The sequence below is a fragment of the Atheta coriaria genome, unplaced genomic scaffold (genome assembly GCF_025399875.1).
Source record: "Atheta coriaria isolate IRGN ID8LTWV9N9 unplaced genomic scaffold, Caltech_Dcor_3.1 hic_scaffold_8_pilon, whole genome shotgun sequence".
Lineage (NCBI taxonomy): Eukaryota > Metazoa > Arthropoda > Insecta > Coleoptera > Staphylinidae > Dalotia > Dalotia coriaria.
In genome coordinates this window covers 7,031,326-7,054,179 of record NW_027045450.1, presented here as the reverse complement: position 1 = coordinate 7,054,179, position 22,854 = coordinate 7,031,326, and the positions used below count along the sequence as shown (strand labels likewise).

The 22,854-nt window shown below is 42.8% G+C and overlaps 1 protein-coding gene across 1 annotated transcript; it reads left to right on the top strand.

Annotated features, from left to right (window-relative positions):
* Nucleotides 1–1,185: 1,185 nt before the first annotated feature.
* LOC135797243 (lachesin-like) lies at nt 1,186–22,237 on the top strand. The gene is made up of 9 exons (XM_065309486.1): nt 1,186–1,346; nt 6,488–6,587; nt 16,077–16,183; nt 17,286–17,471; nt 18,220–18,412; nt 19,501–19,629; nt 19,928–20,056; nt 20,473–20,649; nt 21,169–22,237. Exons 2-9 carry the CDS (start codon nt 6,521–6,523, stop codon nt 21,552–21,554), a joined length of 1,374 nt encoding a protein of 457 aa, XP_065165558.1. The 5' UTR covers nt 1,186–1,346; nt 6,488–6,520; the 3' UTR covers nt 21,555–22,237.
* Nucleotides 22,238–22,854: the final 617 nt, after the last annotated feature.

Genomic DNA, 22,854 nt, shown 5'->3' with positions numbered 1-22,854 from the left:
GGTTATTAAAAGCGTGGACAATGCGACGAGTAAGTCGCATGCAGTTCAGTGCATTGTGTGTGTCCTCGCCGCGTGCTGACAAAACGGTCGAGTGTTTACCGTCCGCGGGCGTTGCGTTTTGCTGACGCGTTGGTGAAGAGGCGAAACACCCAAGGTGCACTCCGGCGGGCGGCAATCGGCGCACATTATGCGGCCGAGGCGCCCCGACCACATAAAACTACGCCGAAGCATGGAAACTCCATTACAGGAAAGCTATACTCGTAAATCTGAGGCTGAGAGTGGCGCTTGGCGGCGGTAATAGACCAACGCGACGACGACTGCCCGCGAGCATTCTTTCGCGGACCTCAAGTCCGGTCAGACCGGTCAGACCGGTCACCAATCGATTTCATTCACGTTTTTACGTTGCTTTTACGTGCGATTTTATTTCAAGCATATGTTTATTGGCAAATAACCCATCGGTGATAACTTTCTGTATCATCAGTTGTAGTGAGATGAATTCTTGGTAAACATTTCTTAAAAAGGTTACTGAAAGATAAGAAAAGCAACAAGTTTGGATAGTGGACAATCAAAGAAAGAAATATTTTACAAAAACCCATAATAAAATCAAAATTTTGGAAACATATTGATAAAAACTGTAAAAAACTAAGAAAAATTAAGATAAACTCGTCGCAAAAAGAAGAAAAAAGCAACATAACCTCAATAATGATCTATAAACATTAAAAAACAGCTTTGACCATCAATTATTCTATAAATTAACATTTTCTGAACAGTAATCTTCTATATTTTTAATTTATTTTTGTTTAAAAATTCAAAATATCTTTTAAAACATCAAAAATTTCAGAAAAACCAATTTTTTGAAAAAAAATATTCCCCATAATCATTATTTCAGTAAATAAATTTCCTTCATGACTATAAAATGCAAATACAAGTAAAATTTAATATCCCTATTAATTTGTAATAAAATTAAATCTTTAGTTGATGATTGGGGCAGGTTGGGGCTTGACTCGACGACACCTTATCAACTGATTAACCGCTGAGCGTCGCATCGCGTAATTAACGCGCATTCATCGGTGCATGCGACCGCCGACGCGTGCGGTTGAAGAATCGCATGCGCGGCGCATTGCTGCCGGCGGCTGCGAGCGCACCGCGCTTGGCCCGTCACACGTCGCGCGTATCTCTTCGGCGGCGGCGCTTCCACCGCCTTCGGTGCAGTGCACGCGCCCGAGCGCATCTCAACACCCGCGATACGCGCACAATAAACGCACAAAATAAACTTTATCAACAAAATTTTAAAAAAAAATTTCGGAAATAATTAGTGTTAGTTAAAAATTAAAAATAAATAAACTGTAAGTAATTAATGTTTATTTATTTATTTATACTAATATTTATTTAGTTCTGAAATAATAATAATATGGATTATTTATTTATTTATTTATTATTTGATATTTTTAAGTTTTATTTTCTTTTAAAGTGAATGTAGTATGCTTTGTAGTAGCCGCGTAGAGTCAAGAATTTATAACGCAAAAGAGTGCAGGAAAGTGGCGGAAAATTCAACGCCGCCGCCGTTGCCGCTCGCCGGCCGACGCGGAACGAGTCAGAGTGATACATTATTACTTAAATTATGCGCATTATGCCGCCGCGCTGGGAATGCAAAAGATTAAATACTCAAAGAAGCTCAACAGGGAGCAAAAAGTGAGGGGCAAGCGCCTCGCCGAGGGGTTGAAATTGTATAGATGAGTTATTGAAACAAGACGAACTCCAGCGCCCAGACGAAGCATTACAAGTCAAGTATTAGCCTTTTTAGTCGCTCAAAATGCTTTGATTTAGCTTTCATCCCTTCGAAAATTTCCACCGTACTTAAATACCACTTAAATTTTATATTATTTTCGGTAAAAAATTTAAATATTCTTACGCCTATTGTTAGTTATCATCCCTTATTTACTCATTCACACAATCATGTCCCTGGAGGAGTATTCTGAATGCGACAAGAGCACTCCACCGCCCCGCGATCATCGTTACCAGTCTTTATCTTGCCTTCATTAGCGGCTCCCAGTTTCAACAACTGTGCGCACATCCATTGCCTGCCTTTTGTTGCAAAATATTTAAATCTCTAACAATATGCATTGTGTGCACGGAGCACGTTCCGCTTTTTAAACTACGCACATTCAACCGAAATGAACACTTAAAAATGTCGCGCGCGCAATCCCTTTGAGAAAACTTTATCGTTAATAATATTAGGCGCAAATCGCGAGTTGCAGATGACAATGGCGGCGGCGGCGGTGGGCGCCAGCGACAAAGATGCTCTTAACTTTGTTACGTCGGCACGCATTAGCATCTGCATGTTGACGTCGTATATCAAATGAAATATAATTATCCGGCACGTTTGTACATTTTGTTTCGTTTCTATATTTATACTTTGCGCTGGGTTGCTACTTTGGATACACGTCTAAGCGTATTATCATTATCATAATTTTGTATTGTCAATGGGGGAGGCAATTGATTTTGATTGTTCGGAAAACATCATAATCAGAGAGAAATTTTAAAATGTTGCAAATAAAATAATTTTTTAAATTTTTTGGTTAAAATTTTACTTTTTGAAGTAAAATATTGAATATTATTGTACAAGTACTTTATTTTTTTATTGCCTAGTGCCTAAAATATTATGTTTTCCTCTTTTTTTCAACAAAAAATGTAAAATTTTGTATTTATCCATTTTTGACGGTCAAAAAATCTCAATATCACATTTAGTACACATTTAGTTAACGTGGAAATTATTTTGTTGCAACTGATGCAACTGATGCAACATTTTGCATCAATGACAGACAGATGAAACTAACCGTTGAATGTAAATAAACGATTGGAATACGCATCAAGCAGAATGATTTTTGCCGTTAAATAAAACATGACATTTTGTACATAGACAAAGAGTATTAAGTAACTACAAAATTTTTCTAAATTTTTTACTGGAAATTTAATGTTTTCTTAGAAATACCACATTGTTATAGTTTTAATGAGGAACTAAAATAATACGCTTTATAAAACTGAAGGTATTCAATTCTTTTATGTAATATTCCACCAGAAAAAAGGAGAATATAATTTAAAATCGATTATTTTTTCCTGTGGCAAGTGAAATGTTTATTAATTAGCAGATTTTGTATAATATCTACTTGGTTGTCGGGTGTATGAAGCACGGTAACAAATATTCTGCTCTTGTGCGCGTAGCGCATTGAAGTCGCGAACAATGCGAACGCGCCGGGCTTCGCCGATGAACCTATTAATAAATATTCCGGCCGCGTGTGCGACGTACACATCGCGCATTGAACGCGCACACGTCGCGCATTATTGGTATTACTTACGTGCACCTAATGCCGGTGAATTAATTAAGCGCGTTTTGAAAAACTATCAGCATATCAGCGGAACAAAACGTTTCGAGCTTTACGCGCGCGTGGCTGAATCCGAGTTGATGTTTCATTTGTTTGCGATGTTGGACACAGGACACGGATTCGTTTTTCGTTCGGTAAAAAGTAGTTACACACATGTTGCGCGTGGCGAATATTCGCGTGTTACACGCTCGCAGCCTCGAGCGCTAATGAAGTTGAAATGTTTCGAGGGGCGATTTAATTTCCGTCATCATAATGCTCACTCTTCGTAGCCGCGTGGAGTTGGAGGTTTTTGTTGATAGAATTCAATTAATTTTGACGGTTAGTTAACGAATGTTGGCTGGTTTTTGCCTGAAAGTAGCGGTGAGCTTGCGGCGGTGGTGGATGCGCCGGTCTAACGTGTTATTACAGGTACATCGCTAAATATTGAATGCGGTGGAGTCATTAATTTAGTTTTTAGTGGGTGTATACTCAAGGGTAGAAAGAAGTTACACTTGAATGAGTATAAAAGAATATTGATGGCACTATTAAGATGATAATTAGTTGTAATCAAATTCGCTTTTCAGCGCTTTTATGTGCGTTTTACGATGGTGGCAGACAAAAGTTTTCTTTGCAAGTTAAATGTTAAAAAAACTATCTTTTTCTTGGAACTGGCAAGTTGATTCTTTTTATATGTATTTAGTGTTAAGTTCTTAGTAAAAAAATGGAAAAATTTGTTTGATAATAGTATTTTATCAACAGTTACGGACAAATTTAGAAAACTTTGTGAAATTATATTAATATCAATTTTGATTGCTTATAAATATATTTATAATAATTGTATCAACAAATTTTATTAACTATTTAATTAAGAATTTATTACTGAGTAGAATATTGAACGAATTTTGATTTAATTACAAACGGTATAAAAAGAATTAGCTAAAAACCATTAAAAATCAATTCATGTTCATAGCAATCGAATGATTCAACAAAAGAAAACAATTTGCTTTAGTTTTTTAGTAATTATTACAAAACAAAACGGTTTATCAACTTGTTTTCTTTAAAATATATATTTGACAACAACAATTAGTCATCTAATTGTTTAAATAAATTGTTAATAACATTGTTTAAATATGTCTTAATATAAAAATTTTTGCCATTCCCCGGATTTTTTCAAAATCAAATTTATTTTATTTATAACTTTTGACTAAATAACTACACAAACAAATTCATGATAAATAAAGACGTATAATTTTATTCTTAATCTTAATATATAAACATAATGTTGATAACGCAAATAGTTTTGGAGAAATTAAGAAAAAACCGACAACTTGCAACATACGTTTGCGTAAAACTTCTATTGCTCCCTTTGTGCGTTTTAGTTTAAATTGAAAATGTATCGATTCTTGAATAATCCTTGACGCTTTCTTGTCCGCTCAAATATGACAGCGCAAACTAAAGACACGTACTTGAAAGGAATGACTCGAGACGTCTATTATCACGTCGACACTAATTCTTGTCGCCGGTGACAAGCGCGGGCGTCCGTGCTCATATCCTTCACGTCACTCGCCGCGTCCAGATATTGTCAATCGGGGCGGCGTCGATAATAATGAAGTTCAAAATTAATTTCGATCAAATCTCAATCTCTGAAAGCCGCCGGGCCACACTAAGCCCGGAAGTAACTTGGACGCGGCGCGCTGTTGCATAAACTATTTTCGCGTGTCGCCGTTCGTGAAAAGGGATTATTAGTCGGGCTTATTTATGAGGGTTATCTGTTATGCGATAATACGGTTTATTTGCGCCCCCAACTCCGGCTTTAATTAAACGCTCGATCGGGGAGCCAGAGGGCGCAGCGCGCGCGCGCGTGGACGGTTGATAGTAAATCAAGCGCGCGAGTTTGATAAATAGCCGGAGTGTTGGCCGGCGTTATCGCAGTTTTCGGCCCTTTGGACATTCGCACAGGTGCAACCACACCATGCATACGTTTAGTCACATACACATGGCAGAGTATAACTTGTAATGCATTTTGATTGTGAAGCGAGTCGAAGCGAGTCGCCGAAGCTAATGCTTCCGCAATCCGGTGGCGGAGTTTTTGACCGGCGGCGGCTTATCGTAGCTCAACCAGCACCACCGCAGTTGACAACATGGTTCAACTTTTAATTCCCTGACAGTCGAATATCTCCTTCGCCTGTTTGTTCTCCCCAACCAACCAGATTTCTAAGTTCTGAGAAATCGAAAAGGCGAGAAATGAAAAATGCGATATCTGTCATCGCCGGCGCGCTAAATATTTGACCCAGCACCGCGCGTACGCATTTAAAAATCTAATCCATCAAGCGCGCCAAGTTTTCAATTATAACTTGGTTGACGCATTTATCAGTCGGCGGCAGCTCGGCATCGGAGGTTTTTTGCTGTTTTTACTGGTGTGTTTTCTTCGGAATTTGCAAAGTCGCACAGGTTGATGGGTGGGGTGGTAAATCGAGACATATATCGGGATTTGCGCCGGTGTCGCTGAGTAATGGGTATCGCGATCCGACCGATATTCAATATAACAACATCGACACAGCGCCAAGGCGAGAGATAAAACTTGTCAGCGAACAAAGCTCGCGACGCCACGGCGCAACGCTCTCGAGATGGGAATTACGAGGTCCTCCAGAGGTGTGTTTCGAGAAAAACGCAGATTGGATGCTGGAGAGATTTTGCGATATCTGCAAACGCATCGCAAGCGCATTTCATTACCTGCGCGCATAGTAAAATGTGCTGCTGCTGGGGGTGGTGGGTGTTGAAAGGACTTTTCACAGCTTTTGCGCCCCGCTGACAAATCGGGTTTCACGCTATGTGGTCGTAATTGCGTTAACGGCTGCCGCTTACTGTCCGCCGAATCAAAGACAATGATAAATTATGCCCCCCTTCGGCCATTACGCTGCCATTATCCTGCCGGCGGCAGCGTCTTCGAACGCCTCCTTAATTCATTGGTCATTAAGACTGGGCCCGGAATTTTTGCGCTGATGATCTCTGCTCGTGGCATAATTCCAAACGCGCATCAGCCGCCACAAGATGCACGTATAATTTATGCCGCCGGCGAAGCTAATGAGCTCGTAGATGTGATCCTTTTCATTTTCTGCTTGCAGATTCCATATCGTCGGGCAGCGGAGATGTGAAGCATGTTTGTGGAGCCGGCGACGACTGCCGCCGCGCCGCTGGTGCTGCTTCTACTAGCCACTACCATTGGTAAGTCCCTCATGTTTTTATTTTTACATTTTTTCCCTCAAAACTATTCTAGGACCGTTTGTCTTGCGCGCCATTATTTTCTCGTCGCGTTGTGCAATCTTTTCGACAAAGCCGCTTGTATATTTTCTTGTATCGCGCGGCGGGGAGGCTGCTTTCGCACGCCGCCTCTGTCGAGGGCTATTACGCGACTTTATGAGCCTCGCTCGCGCGATATTGTTACACTGTCTGTAAATAGAGTCGAGAGTTGAAAGTGGTAGAAACAACCGGTAAGCGCGACGGAAGTTCATACGTTTCAAGCGAGTGTACAAGGTGCTAATGGATGCCGACAAGACGCACTCGTCGACACAGATAAGACCCTGCGACGAGTAAAGTTACCTTTTGGGCTTATCAGTCAAAATTCAGAATAAATTATTTCAAGCGGCGCGGAGTGAGAAAAAATTGATGTCGCGACCCGACAACATAAATACCAGCGCAGTTTAGAGTACAACCCCGCATTGCCAAGCGTGAAGTTATTATGGGTTAACCTCTGCGACCATAACAAATTGTAACCCATTTATTTCCACCGCCCGCATTCCACGCGTTTACTAATTGCCGGCCAGGATAATACCCAGTTACACATGGTCATCGTCATATTTCAATTAATATGATCCGCACGTCTATTTTTCTCTCGTATAGAAACCGAGAGAGAGATGCAGGGATAGATAATCAAGCGGTTCGTAAGTGAGTCGCGTTTTGGAAAGTTGGTGGAGGCGCCGGGCGGTGCGCACCTTGCGCCGCCGAATGTCGCCCGGCTCGCCTCCGCCTTTACTGTGTCGCACTCATCCATACTTCCGGGAGTTAATTAACTAGCTTGGAGGAGAGAGCCGAGATCTCGCGCGCCGCATTGATCGGATTGCTGTTGTGGCTTATTCAAGAAAATCCCTTCTTGTTAGACTGCACGCAGACATCCACCGGTGTATCGTACCTTTAGTCGTGCGCTTTGATTCTGTCCCATTTGCATACGCGCTTATCTGCGAAACTCTTTGCCCGTCCCCATTATTTAACTGTCTTCATTAAAACTTGCCGAAGGTACAAGCGGCATGCACAGGGTTAAAACACGTTTAAAATTTTATTTGAAGAAGCCGTTTAAATAAAAATGCATATAATAGTATTTTGAGGTTATGGCTTTGACGTTTGACGTTTGATTAGCGACATCTACTGGTTTGTAAAATTTTGTTTTGATGAATGATTGTGACATGAAATAATTTACTCGACATTCGACACTCTGTGCGTGTTTAGTGCCCATTGAACGACTGCAAATTTGTTGGGTTGTAACTATGTCGCTGTGATTTTTTTTTTCGCAGGTTTTTCGTTGTTGACAAAACACAGTATGTTAATAAATTGTGATTTTGTGATTTTTCCATCTGCGAAAATTAGCGCGCCTGGGGAATACGCGCTTTATTGGTCCGAAATTGGCAAAACGTCGAAAATCCGCTCGCACTTTTATTCAGCCCATTGGAAACGTGCGCGCGGGCGAGTGGCGGACGGGCGGAATCGCCGAAAGTGAGTGATTAATGTGGCCGTTACGATTGCACGCGTACGAATCACGTACGAAACGCGCGCGTTACTCGCAGGCGCACGCTCGCTGGATGGCAAAAAACTATTTATTTACGTGTCGCCATCTCGTCGAAGCAGCACGACCTTTACTGTATGTGTATGTTTGTTGGTGAGTGCGATAATGATGATAAAAAGTTGTGATGCGGTGCGATGCGTTTGATTTGAATAAAGTTGATGTGTAAGTGTGTGTGTTTTGCGGGGTGCAAATAGTAGTTCGAATGCGGAATGCGTCTTAATCCTACACGCGCGGGAAGCAGTATTAGCGCGTTATTTGCACATCGAATGAGTGGTTGTGTCACGGGGTAAGTGGCAAAAGGGTGAGAGAGCGTCTAATGGTATTGACACACCAGCTCAGTACCTCTACTACAAACTCACAAATGTTAAATTTTCACATCGAGATAAATTTTTCAACTAAAAATCAAAAAAAAGTTAAAATTGTTTCAGTCAACTTTGTTGTTTTCTTGTTTCCTGCCGTCGTGAGATTATGCGCATTAACAAACATCTATCTGTGGCGCTATGTTAGCCCGGCGCCTTCACCTTGCGATGCGCCGCTTTACGATCGCAATCTCCGCACGCGGATGCCCCAAAACGATCCCGCCACGATCGCAAAACGAGATTCGAAATACGACGGCTGCGTTTTTACTGCTGTTGCCACCTCTACGTTTAAGTTTGACTTCAATTTTGGGCTGCGGATGCGTTTTATAACTCTGCACGTACACAGCCTAGTGAGGTAATACTTGACAGCAAAGTATCCCACCCAATTCACGTATTCATGAAAATATGACAATGAACGCTAGCCGCCGCCGTGGCCCGCGAAGACGCTTTATATATTTTTCCGCGGCTTTATTATTTTTATGCGGCACTTTGGTGTGCGCGTCGCGGTCTTATATAAAACCATATTTTAGCGCCCCGCTGGAGGCACCTTTCGGAGAGTTTGATCCCTCCGACCGCGCGCGACCAAAGACCGAAGAGTTGCGGCGGCGGCAAGTGAGTATATATATATTGTGGAGCGTTTTGCCATCGCCTGAGGCGCGCGCTGCCTCGCACTTTAGATATCGCCAGAGTGTTAAGTTCAGACCGCGCCACAGTCACCAGCAACTCAACTCAACTCAACTCTGGAAAAATGTTTGCAAAGTGCACCGTATCCATTGGTTGTGATATGCCCGCAGGTTGTTTTAAACAAAACGCTTAAATATTTTATTTTTATCGCTGAAAAAATATTTTTAACTGAATATGTGTGGTTTGGGTAATATACTCATCCTGTAATCAACGTTTGCTGACTAAGTTTGGCAAAGACATGCAGTGCGTCAAGCACGTTGTCGCGCCGTCGGCATAATTATCGCCAACGCGGCCGCTTGATGAAGCGCTGTCGATTGATTCGGTCGACACGCGCGCTCGCTCGCGATTAGCTTGCGCTAATTTCGATTAGCAGCTATGCAGCGAATTGAATTACACGCCCGCCAAGAAATTGCAGATTTTGACGCGGTGACGGCGACGCCATTACAATTTCGACTCACACCCACACGCGACAACATCTTGCATGGAAATTTCAGCATTCGCGGTTAAATCCGACGAAATTATTCGCATTTATTCATAGTTATTTAAATTAAAGCAGACGTTGCGCGCGGCGTTGAAGTTCAGGTAAAACGTTCGCGTCGTGCTGGAAGTTAGTTCGCCCAGCTGTCTCTCACTTTTATGGATGACAAAGAGCGCTCCGCGCTTCTGACGTTATATCCTCGCCGGCTGCCGTCGCGCTATGCATCTTTGAGGACGATTTGCGGCGACTCGAGCGCATACAATGGCGGCGCAACACACACATCTTACACCTGAATCTTTTTCTTTCTCCTGTGTCGCAAGATCCCATAGAGAGTTTATCGTGTGTACACTGTGGTGTGGTGACCCTGTACCAGGTTGCTCCCAACATTAGTTCCATTTACCGTTTCGCGTTCAGTGTTGGTTGCACTATCAGCTACTTTTCGCTATGCGCCAGTCTTTAATAACGTCGATATTAAGTAGAGCGCTAACATTGAGCATTACGAGCGTGTGTTGTTGTGTTCGGTCCGTCGAGCAGCCCGAATGGGAATGCGCGCGCTCTTATTAACATTGCCCCATGAGGAAACAGGCGGTCGTCGGCAGCCTGACCCAAGTGTCTTCTAGTTTAATCGGGCTCTAGCCACCATTAGCACTCCAGCCAACGAAATGTGCTTCGATATACACAAAATAAATTATTTAATTTTTTTTTGAAAAATTAAAATATCTTACAACGACAGGAATAGAATATAAACCGGTCAGGAACATGCCTCCGGGTCAGCCGGTCCCAAATTCAACCCTCGTAATACTGTCGCTCGCACCTCATTTATTTAAATTGCAGGCGAATTAATCGGGCCGAAAATCCGGCCGTAACGAGCAAATGAATCATGACTAATATACTACGACTAGTTCAACCCTAAAACCGGTTTATACTCCTATGAAAATCAGGTATGCACTACTCTTTTCCACTATTCTCTTGAGAGCAGCGCTGAGTACATTCCGAGAACCGAGTTGAAGTTGAAACCTCGAAACCTGATTTCTAATAACGATAATGCCGCGCCGAGACACTTCAAACCAAGTCTTTGGCGCTAATGAACTCATTACCGAAATCAAATTTTGCACACACATGCGCTGTGTGGTGGAAATTCTGCGAGTCGTAAAGCCCGGCTCATCGAAAGTTGCAATTTGTACGGGCGGTCCATCATGGGTTCTTCGGGAACACCCCGCGGGGTAATAAATCTTGACTTGCTTGTTTTTTCCTATTTTCCGATGCTCCGGAAGGTAACACACAAGCGCAACACATGGCGGAAAGGTGTCTAACATCCGGTGCTTGTATTAAACAAACCTGTTGTTGATTTTTAATTCCACGCCCAGGTTATTGATCATTTTGAGAGTCTCAACGCGTTTTACGGCACTTTAGTGCAGCATAAATTTAATCCTCAAAAGTATTTTGTTTTTAGTTGGAAATCAAATTGTTGTTTAATTAAACAGAATAATCCGGTAGTGTTGCAACCTACACAAGTAGGGAAGTAGAGGAAAGGGACGCTCCCAGGACATCAACAGGGGAATTCTATTGTCCTGTCCTGACCGTCACATGCGCCTCCATAGCACGAGTCCTGTACACGCGCAGATAAATTAGAAACACGCCGATTGTCCTATCATTGGGCGCATTCGCCGGCTGTTACCTCGCGTGCTCATGTTATTAAATTCGATGGTCTATCGAGTTATTCGTACACACAAGGAACAAACGGACGCAGGACGAGAATATGAGGATCATACACAGTTAATCTCAATATCGCGTACTCCCAGCACACTCTAAATATATGTGACGTTGTGTGTTATGTTGAGTTTCTCTGTCTATTTTTAGCCATTTTTTTGGCGTGGTTTTTATGCAAGTTTTTTTCCTCGGGCGTTGGAGGGAAATATGACAAAAGGCAAACGAAAAGAAATGCGTTCGGTTATTATATGTCTGCGTATGGATGATGAAATTCGGAGACGTTGCGCACAAAGCATTTCGCCGCTGCCGTCTCCCACCAACGAAACGGATCAAGTCATTGCGTTCAAATCAACATCATGGAAGATTTAGGCGTCATTAGTCTTCATTACGCCGGACCGCTGCGCGTCGAGCTTTTTGCGCTGTTCGGCGCTGTTCAAAAGTCGCCGCCGCCACCGTCGCCTGCGATGGTGAAACCGCGGAGAGCGCGCAGAATGAATGGCGCAAGCTATTTGTATTTTTCTATGTCGGAAATTTATTTAGTCGGACAGAGCGATAAATAAGACGTGCGGCGGCGGAAGGCGGTATGTCGCCTTTTTTTCTTGCGCGCTTGATACGCTTGATATTTTCATCAAGAATACACACTTTTCGCTTGCGTTTTCTTTGGCGCAGACATTTCATTTATTAGTCTGTGTTCCAGACTCTTATATCCACGGAATCGCTAAGTGGAATACTTTGTAAAAAGGATTATTTTGTGTTATACGCGTCCATTAGCGTTATTAGTCGCGTGTCGCTCATCCGTTTGCATTTCCTCACTTCGCAGCAGCGTCAAAATCGTAAACTCGTAAACTTCCGATCCTCGATTGTCGATCGTCGGGGTGTGGGACCCTTCTTCCTTTATCTTTACAGGCGAAGCCGATAACCAACTTGGCATTAAACCTGCCCACAATTAAACCCGCCGCATTCATCGCATTATTGTCTTCGGATTGATTTCGCAAAAGTCTGAAAAGAATCCGGAATATAATTTCGGCTGGCATTTAATGAATTATCATCATTCGGTCTTCGCCACGCGCGCGATAATTTCAACGCAAAGAATAAAGCCGAGAAGGCGAACGTCTGGCGCGCGCATTTTGCATTTATCAAGGCCGCGGCACATGGCACTTCAATAACGTAATTAAATCCGCAGAATGGTCCCTTTTTGAAATATTGCCCACAGTGCCCCGAGCGAGGATATTATCATATCCATCGGGCGCGCACCAAGCAGCCGGCTCTCTTTTTCTATTCCCTAAGGAGTAAGCGAATGGCGCACAACGACAGTCGCTCAGCGGACGTTCCAACGTCAAGCGAAGGAACGAAGTAACATTAAAAATTAAATTAACCGTCAAATTAGATCTCTCTTTTCCACTTTTGTTGCATTTTTTATCATTTTTAGTAGGGACTCGAGTGTTGAATCAAAAACCATTTTCGAATGCGATGTTTTAATGTCTGGAAAGCTCTCAGAATAACTTCTAATAAAAAGCATTGTTTGTTGTCTCTTGTAATGATTATTGCAGCGGCAATTCTACAGTTGTACTTACTAGTTATGACATAGTTTTTCATACATTTAGTTTTTCCCCGCTGTTGCCTTCCATATTTCCGTGACAGTCGAAATTTTACGACGATATATTTGCAGCCCGGCGCCTTCACCACGCCGCGTTTCACTCAACTCATTAAGATATACCGCGAGACGTGAACTCATTTCGTACATTTCAAACATAAATATTCCTAGTCGTGTAGAAGTAACCATCTTAGGGGGGTGTACGTTGCACACGGCGTGCGCTAAATGCTTTACCATCGCACCGCAAACGTGTCGAGTTTCTTTGCTTCCCAAAAGAAAACCCTGCAGCTGTGCAAAACTGGAACCACGCATGAAGAGGAAAAAATGTTTTGCCACACCCGTCGAAAAAATGAACTGTGTTGTGCATATTTACATTCAAAGTGTATTTTGCGCGCGTGTAATGAGCCATTTCCATTCCGGGTGAATTCGTTTGTCTACTTGCTCGACTGGTTGCCCGCCCAGATGGGAACCGATCTAAATATTAGCTAGGTTATGGTATATTTCAAAGCGCACGTGAACTCTTCCCGTGATGGACGACAGAATGCGATCGAGGTGCAGTCGAGCATGGCGATGTGCACCATCAGGTGCTGCTTCAAGAGTTACAATTGCGATGTGCTCAAACTACGAATGTTCATTAAACACTAAAATATTTTGCACAAACTGAATTAAAAATTATATTTTCATAAAATATTTATTTATATTAACTAGGTGGGTATATAATTAGCATTAAATGAATCCGCGCCGCCCGCAAATCCAATTTGCGTTAACAATGATTAAAGCGCGCGACAATTAAACTAATGATCGGTTTGATGACACAAACGTATGAATACCGCTCGACTCACGTCGGATGCGGTTGGCGTGCGCATATGTGAGGTTATGTGCGAGTTTTTCACGAGGCAACCGGCTGTGCATCGCTCTGACACGTTGCAATTACACGAATGGAATGCGCGACGCGCGCCGCACTCCTGAGTGATTTGCAAATAGCCAATTGCCCGGTCCGCACTCCAAACACGTACACGAGTATTCACCTCCAGCCAAAAGCGCCAGCACTACCAGCATACGCCCGTCCGTCTGTTCGTGGATTACAATTACGTGCATTAAATGGATATACAAAATGCACACACGTGTGCAGAGTTCATTTAAGTGCTTCGCTACAAATCGTGTCTTGCATGTTTGCCAAATTTACCAGAACTCTAATGCAGTGTGTGCTGCAGTCACAATTGAATTATAATTTTTATTTTATTTGATTTTTATCACACACCCTGTAGGAGGTATGTTGTTGGATTGTTCGAGATAGTTGAGATAAGTTCAGCTCAGAAATTTGGCAACCGGAATCATATGCACTCATAGTTTGGACGGATGTTGAATGTGGATGTGGAGGAATGAACGGACGGTCAACATGTGTCGGTTCCGCTTTACCGCTTCGGGGGGCGCGAGCGCGCCGACCGCAAGGATAAAGTTTTAATGCACTAATCACCCTCCCATCCTGTGTTATCCTCGCATCCAGCTATCATTTAACCTCAAGCCCTGAAGTAAACTAGACGCGGGTATCTACTCCTGCTCAAGTAAAGCACAGTCATTTGAATGCACAAATTCTCTGCATTTTGAAATTATTTCACAAAAATTATTCTGTCATAATCATATAACCAACAAATTGCTTTTTTGTTGTGTTATTTAGACATTGTTCATGTATAAAATTTAATTTTTCTAATTTTTGTAATTTTATGCCCGGCGCCTCCACATTTTGAAACTTTTTGTGAAAATATTACTATTCTACTCATGATGAGCCGTGATTGCTTGTGTAACACTAAAATAGTGATTTTTAGTGCCCAGAACTAGATTATTTCGGAGCACCCCACCTGCACCTATCGTAAAGTCAAAATCACGAATTTCTCGGACGTTGGCGGATCGAAGCATGATCGGCATGCTTGTCAGCACCGCTGATGACGTGCGCGCACGTTGCCGACGTTGGCGAAACGTGCCGTCCCGGATCAGTAAAACACCCAAACATGCTTCGCATCGCAGCCATGCTGAAGCATTGTCGATTGCAGCAGGTGTTATTGTTGTCACTATAAATTATATCGGCGCAAGTTTACCAGTTCATAATGTCCTGTTCCTGCTCCGGAGAGCCAAGGCGCACCTCTGTAATTAAGTGCCGAGTCGACTAAGAGTGTAATTATAAACATTAGTTGTTTACACGCTTGTTTTATTGCGCGCGTAAAAATTTTAATTAATTTTTCAATCCATTTTGATAAATTATTATTTTTTCACTCCCAAAAATTTTATTTTAATTTTGTGGAATTTTTTGCCCTTTGATGGAAAAATATCTGTTTTTGTCCACTTTTTAATCGTTTGTCCTTTTGTGGTAAAGTTTGTGCGAGAGTTGTGAGCCGTGAGAGCGCGCAAGTTGCACGGAAAAATGAGCAAAAGTGTCGCGCAGCGCTGCGAGCAATTCTTAAAGAATTTAAGAGATAATTTTTAATAGAATCTTACGAGGAAACTTTTTGCGCGGACGTTCGTCGCCGCAGCCATTGCCACGTCGTTCGTGTCTTAATACAAATTTGCATGTTTTTGTTAATCCCTTGAAGTGTGTCCCGCGAAGTGGGAATAAAGCGTGTGGCATATTGGGGCGGACGGACGAAGGCAGTTAATTTGGAAAAGAGTTTTGCGGCTGTCGCGGCGGCGACGAGGCGGCGGCTGTCCGCACACTCGGCGCGAGACACGCGACAAACTGTTTTAACTCAACTTTTAATAAGTTAAAGGATTAGCCTAAGGCATTGCTGGTGCCTCGGCCAGAACCCTTATAAACTTGGCCAGACCACGAGACGTCTTGCTTCTTTCTATCGAAACGTACTCATTCGTGTTCTTTTACTCTTACACTGCCCGCTTTCAACGTTGCGTTTTCCGCTTTTTTTCCTTCATGCATTAGAAATAAGAAACGCCGAGCTTGAAAGAATAGAAAATGAAGGGTGCGAGCTTGCGGAATCTTTTGATGTGTACTTTAAAGCTTTAAAAAATCTTTCTGATTGATGGTTTTCTGTATGGTTCGCAGGTGTGGCATATCAGCCTGACTTTCAGGAGCCAATCACGAATCTAACTGTGCCCATGGGAAGAGATGCGACGTTTCGATGTCTTGTCCACCATCTGGGTGGCTATCGGGTAAGTCACACTTTAAAAACTCTCCATAGACAAATTTGTCTCGTTTCAAACTTGTCTACGAGGAGCAATTGAAAGGAAAAACTTTCAGGTGATGCTTTGTTTTTCTTTTCTTTGGTTTACTCTGCTGTGATATTTTTCACGGAGCTAAAATAATTGAAAATATTGAGCGTGGCGTGTTGGTCTCAACGGCGCGGGCATCGCCAACACGACCGCCACTGATAAATTGACTTCATGAGTGCTCTCCGATCCGTTCTACCTGTTGCTGTCGGTCGGTTGGGGTCGGCTCGCTGGCTAAAAACAACGCGTCCGCCATCTCATCCCCAAGGTTGCGAGTTGCAATATATTTCTCTCTGGTCTCGTTTCGACACTCGAGTATACCCTTCTTGACTTGACTTGAGTGTGTCAAAAAAAAGGTATTTATTTTATGCCATATTTTATTATCCATGAAGAGAAAATGGTCAATGTAATTTTTACGTTTGTTAAATGGTTAAATTTGAATTAATGCGGCTGGTTTTGTAGAGGTTGGTCGGGTTAGCAGGGTCAACGAGGCCATCGACGCATCTGCGCCCTATCAGCTGTCCGGTCGACGGCGCGCGCTCGCGACGGACGTAATAATAGTGCAGATATGACAAATGGCTGAAAAGCGCCACAAACTTGGGATCATTTATAATACACGCAGCTGTGTACAGTATTCACCCCTACGATTTTGGGGCGGTTTATTCCGCCTGCTCCAACATCCTTTCAGTTGTAGGTCGTGAAGTGACCGACGACACATCATTTTTTCGAAAATATTTTTAAATTTTGGCAAAACGCCCATTATTCTATCCCAAGATGCTAAACAGATTTCTACAACTCCAAGGACTATTTAGTGGCAAACCGTGTGCTGCACATGTTGCCACAAAACACGAAAAACACATGTTTAGGCAGACAAAGCGTCTATTGATCCACCCACCAAGTAGTTTCAATATCTGCATTGATATTTCATTTGGTTTGCTGGTGTGCGTGAGCGTCGCCAGATGGTCAGAACATCACGCGCATACCAACAACTTATTTCTACTGACGGTTCATAAAACTACATGCAAACATTTTTATTTCTTTGCAGGTGGGTTGGGTGAAAGCCGACACGAAGGCAATCCAGGCCATTCACGACCACGTCATCACACACAACTCGCGGGTGTCAGTCTCGCACAACGACCACACCATCTGGAACCTGCATATCAAAAGCGTGCAGGAAGAGGACCGCGGGCAGTACATGTGTCAGATCAACACGGATCCAATGAAGAGTCAGGTGAGTACCCAACTAACACCTCTAGTGTAGTAGTGGTTGGGCTGGTGCTAGACCCACGTCTTTCCGGCTGTTTATGTTTGCGCTTAGTTTAATTATGGTGCGAGTGGTATGCTAGGAGGGTTTATTTGAGTTCGGACTGCCCGTCTCGTCCTGTCTTGTCCCTCTGGACGCGTCTTGAGTTTGGACAGACAGCCCACCATGCGCTTTATGAGTGATGTCCAACTTTGTGTTTTGGTGTTGGATTTGATCCCTTTTCCAACTCACACAATGCATGAATCTTGCCGGCTGTGGGTGTGAGTAATCCCGACGCAAGTTTATCACGAGTTTATCATCAATTAACCTGCCGGCAAAAGGTCCAAAATAGCGTAAACTTGTTTATTTTGTATCAAAGGCTTTGGAAAGTGATTTTTTTATATTAAGTTGTTTCCGTGGACAGTGGACACAATTGAGTAATTTTCTATGACAAATTACGCACTAAGGAAAGGAAAAAAATCAGAAAGGAGTAATTGAAAGTGGGTAAATTGCATTTTTGTGGGTCGCGGCTCGCAGGTGGCGGGTTCTCAACGCTTTGCGTTCCTGAATCACGCTTCACTCTTTCAATTCTCCTTTATTAAAAGAAAACACGCGCTCGGGCTTCTACTCTCTGACTACGCCGCACATATTTTGAATGATATATGCGCTAGTAATTAAATTTAAATATACAGAGTGATTTAGTGCGTGAATTTTATTTTTTTCTATGTGTTTTCAGTTGGGTACTTTGGATGTAGTGGTACCGCCAGATTTCATTTCGGAGGAGACGTCCGGAGACATCATGGTGCCCGAGGGCGGAATCGTGAAGCTGGCGTGCAAAGCGCGAGGCCATCCAGCTCCGCACGTACTCTGGCGGCGTGAGGACGGTGAAGATATCATCGTGCGCGAACCCAACGGACAGCGTATCCGCGGTGAGTGCGGAAACCTATTTCATAAACCTCGTTTTTTTTTCTCGTTCGGCTGGAGGCGTTTGCGGTTTGCCACTTTAAAAGCGCCACTCGAAGAGCATTAATCCGCGTGTATTATTGCGTATTGCCCGGAAGCGATTGCGCGCCGACAACAATGATCGCCATTGTGTATGCTCGCAGACGCATATCGAGAGATCCAGATCCAGATCAATGGCTGCATCTCAGCCGAGGTTGCCGCCTTGCCTCCGGGCGGTTTTCTTTTTCGCACAATCGCAACGGGAGTCACACACAAACACTAACAGAAACAGGAGCAGACGACTGTGATACTCTTTGCAGAAAGAGCGCCCGAAGCGTGCGTGGGTTCTCTTTGTCACTCAGATGCTCTTTGTCACATGGATAGTCAACAGAGGTCGTTATGCTCTTTGGAGCGTGACCAAACGGGACCTACCAAAGGAACGAAATAATCGCCTTAAATTTCTTTCGACGACTTGCAAGTCAGAGGTCCATATAAAGACATTCGAGTATCACGGTAACCCTCAAAGCTCTAATCCTATTTTATTTCGCTCCCAAACTGAACATTGCATATTGCAAATTTTCCTAGAGTATGTTATTAGCTTATGCACTTTCCTAGTATATTCCCCAAAGGATTAAAATATGCTGCGTTGGATCCGAAATCTGCAAATGCTAAAATTATAAATCGATTTCAAGTCAACTATCTGCAACTTTTATTTTCTATTTGTGATAGTTACGCCGGAAATGGTTGGAAACCCATTGCGCCCTGAGTGGGTTTACACAAGTAATGATATTTTAACTTTATGAGCGCCCCGCGTTCGTTTTATGAATTGCGATTGCGAACCATCTGCGCTAGTATCTAGTGTCTACACTTTCCGGCATGCCCTTAGAGATGAAAATGTGATTGGCGCAAGCTTGTTCTTCATCTTAGAAGGTTTCCTTCTTAGAGTGCTCTTAGTAGTGAGAAAAGCTGCTGATAAAGATGAGAGGATTCCAACTATCAAACAAGCGCATCTTCAACACAAGAAAAAAGCTCTTATTGTGTTCGAGAAAATTTGCAAAACGTTGTTTGTTTACAGCCGTGTCCTATCAGGGCGAGATGCTGAAACTCGTCAAAATATCCCGGACGGAAATGGGTGCCTACATGTGTATCGCATCCAATGGAGTACCACCGACTGTAAGCAAACGGATTATGGTAAATGTACACTGTGAGTATCCACATCAAGATAATGCTTTTTCATTAAAAACTTTTTTTAATCATCCATTGTATCAACTCTGCTAAATCACCGATGTGATGATGGGTTATGAACTCGTGTTCACTTTGATATTATATAATAATAATACTGCTTTGGGAGGCGGCAAAAAGTGACCGATCATTATTCATCGTCACGGCTTTATTACATCCACTTGACTTTTGAACTTTTGCGCCCCGCCTTGTTGTTGTAGCAGGACGGGTGTTAAGTGTTTCGATGACGAAGCCCTAACCCTTTTTCGGCATGTTCACAGTCCATCCGGTGATACACGTGCCCAACCAGCTGGTGGGCGCTCCGCTCAACACTGACGTCGTCCTCGAGTGCTACGTTGAAGCCTCTCCGAAATCCATTAACTATTGGGTCCGCGACACGGCCATACCCGGTGAGTACCTCCAGGAAAAAATTCCTTAAATTATCGCGCAATTATAACTCAATGAACGTTTATTGATTGCGGAGGCTTTTTAATCACTGCCTTTTAAAAACAGTGCCCAAATTGGTTGGCGTAGATTAAAAGCATGCTTCCCATTAATCACGCGCCGCAGGAAGCCACGTGCCTGCCTTATTATCCTATTACACTATCCTGTTATCATCGGGATTAAGTAGCCACTCCTCGAAGTTTAATCGCACCTTGCAGTTTCCTATTGCTCTTTACCCGGGCGCTTCCGGGTTTATCATTATCGACAGCGCGATAATGCTAGTTAACAAGTGTGGTTGGGCCGCACCGCCGGCGCGAGCAATTTTGGCGGTGGGTGTAATTTCATTCCGTCATTCGAGACCCCATCATTGGCGCGTTTCCAGGTGGCGGCGGCATGGTCATCTCGAGCGCCAAACACGAGGTGAAGACGAACAGCAAGTCGCTCTTTGAGACCAAAATGATTCTCATCGTGCGCCATCTTATGCCGGACGACCTCGGCAGCTACAAGTGTATTGCGAAGAATTCTCTCGGGGAAGTTGAGAGCAGTATTCGGGTTTATGGTAAGTTACTATGTCAGTAGTTTAGTAAAGTTATTTAGTTGAAATGTTTTGGTCAGTAGTTTAGTAGAGTTAATTAGTTGACAAATTTTTTGTTCTTTTGGAGAGTTTTACATCAGTAAAATTTTTTGGTCAGTGGTTTAGTAGAGTCGTTTAGTTGACCCATTTTTTGGAATTTTTGCACCAGTTTAATATTTTGGTCAGTTGTGTAGTAAAGTTCATTACTGGATTACTTTTTTGACATTTTACACCAATTAAATATTTTGGTAAGTAGTTTAGTAGAGTTGACACGTTTTTCTTTGTTTTTGAAGAGTTTTACACCAATGAAAATACACACAATTTAATATTTTGTTAATAGTTTAGTATAGTTATTTAGTTGACACGTTTTTTTGTTTTGATAGTTTTGAGCCAGTTAAATATTTTGGTCAGTAGTTTAGTCAAGTAGTTTAGTCAACACATTTTCCTTTGATTTTCAGGCAGTAGTTTAGTCAAGTTGCTTAGTATGTTAACTTTCTTTCCTAGAAATCCCAGGCCCGACACGAATCGTTGCCCCGCCGGACGAAGAAGACTACAACGACCAAATCGGCTCCGCAGAGCGTGACCAGGACGAAGAAGTCTCCAACAGCGTGGCGGACCGCAGCCCGCACTCCAGCGGTGCATCCTCATCCTCCTCTTCATCGGCGTCTTCGTCTTCAGGCGGCAGTAACGTGATTGCGGTGCACGCCGGTGGCGCTCCACCGACCGTAGCAACACCACGGGGCACTTCGCTCATGAACCACGTCCCCGTTGACCCGGCGCCCAACACCGCCACCCACCCATTCTTCCATTCTGCCAAATTTATCGATACTGAGATCATCGCGCTATTCCTTCTCTATGCGACGATGCACTTCCGGCGACGTCGAATATGATCACGCAAATCAGCCGTCAGCGTACACTTTGTGTAGTGACAATAATCATCATGTTCAATTTGTATAATTTATTTTTTTACTCCAGTCTACTACGTTGAGCGTTCAAAACTAGATGATTTATTTGTTAAAAAGAAAAAGTTTCGAGTTGTATAAATGATTATTACGTACATAGTTGTCGAGAATATTGTATAATATGAGATATATAAGTGTTGGATTGGTTGCTGATATAAAACTAGCTTGTATGTATGGTTGCATTGCGTAAGCTACTGTAAACTACTCGACTTGAACACGGAGGCAACGTGGCAAAATGAAAGCGTGTGAGTGCAAGCATAAAATATTGAATGTGAGTTGTGTGTGACAGTTTTGCGGATGAATGTGGGATCATGTATAAAGATGTGGAACGGTTGAGACCATACAGTATGTTGCCTTATAATGTATGTCAAATGAATCGTAGATTCACAAATCGAAAAAAAAACATGTAAAATTACTACAGAACATAAGACATGAACGAACTAGATCAAATTTTAGCGCATACTAAGTACATAACGAATATATTAAGGTGTAATTACACGCAAGTAAACCAAAAGAAAAAAAAATGAAGAAAACATGACGATGAAGAATTTATGAAGTTGTTCGCTGGATATGTTATTGTATATCAAAGGCATCTGTTAATATATCTTATGAAATAAGTGCGAGATGCTGAATAAATCAAGAATTATCCTCGAATTTCATGCGAAAGCTTTTTTATGTCCGGGGAATTTGCGAAGATAACGCCAAGAAGTAATAAGCACTAATTCGACGTAAGTGACATGATGCGATGTGATGCGACTCGAGCTAATAGCTCTGCCGTTTTTACTTCTCATCCCCAACATCCTGCCATGGTGCTACGGAGTGTTTTTCCGGTTGGAAACTACAACATTTCGTTCGAGTTGACAAATCCGCCTACATCTACGATCTGGTAAATCCGCTAATTGCTTGATTTTCGATTTTTATCTCCGTAAATGTTGTACAGTTGTAACAGACGCGAAAACTTGGCGGGTGCTTGTGGCAAGTGTTTCTTAAGCCCGGGCTTCTGCGGAGTGTTGAACGTGATGCACGATGTGCAAGAGATAAAGTATTTTAATTACACGAGTGCTTCTAATCTGATGCTAATTTTGGTAGCCGACTTTGGAAACATCTGACGAGTGAGACTTTATTACAGCCACTTGGTTGGGAATTGCCACCCAAATGGGCATAACCGCATCGAGGGTTAGGCCGGCCGTCGGGCCTAATGTGCCACATTCGGGAGTTTTGCTGCCGA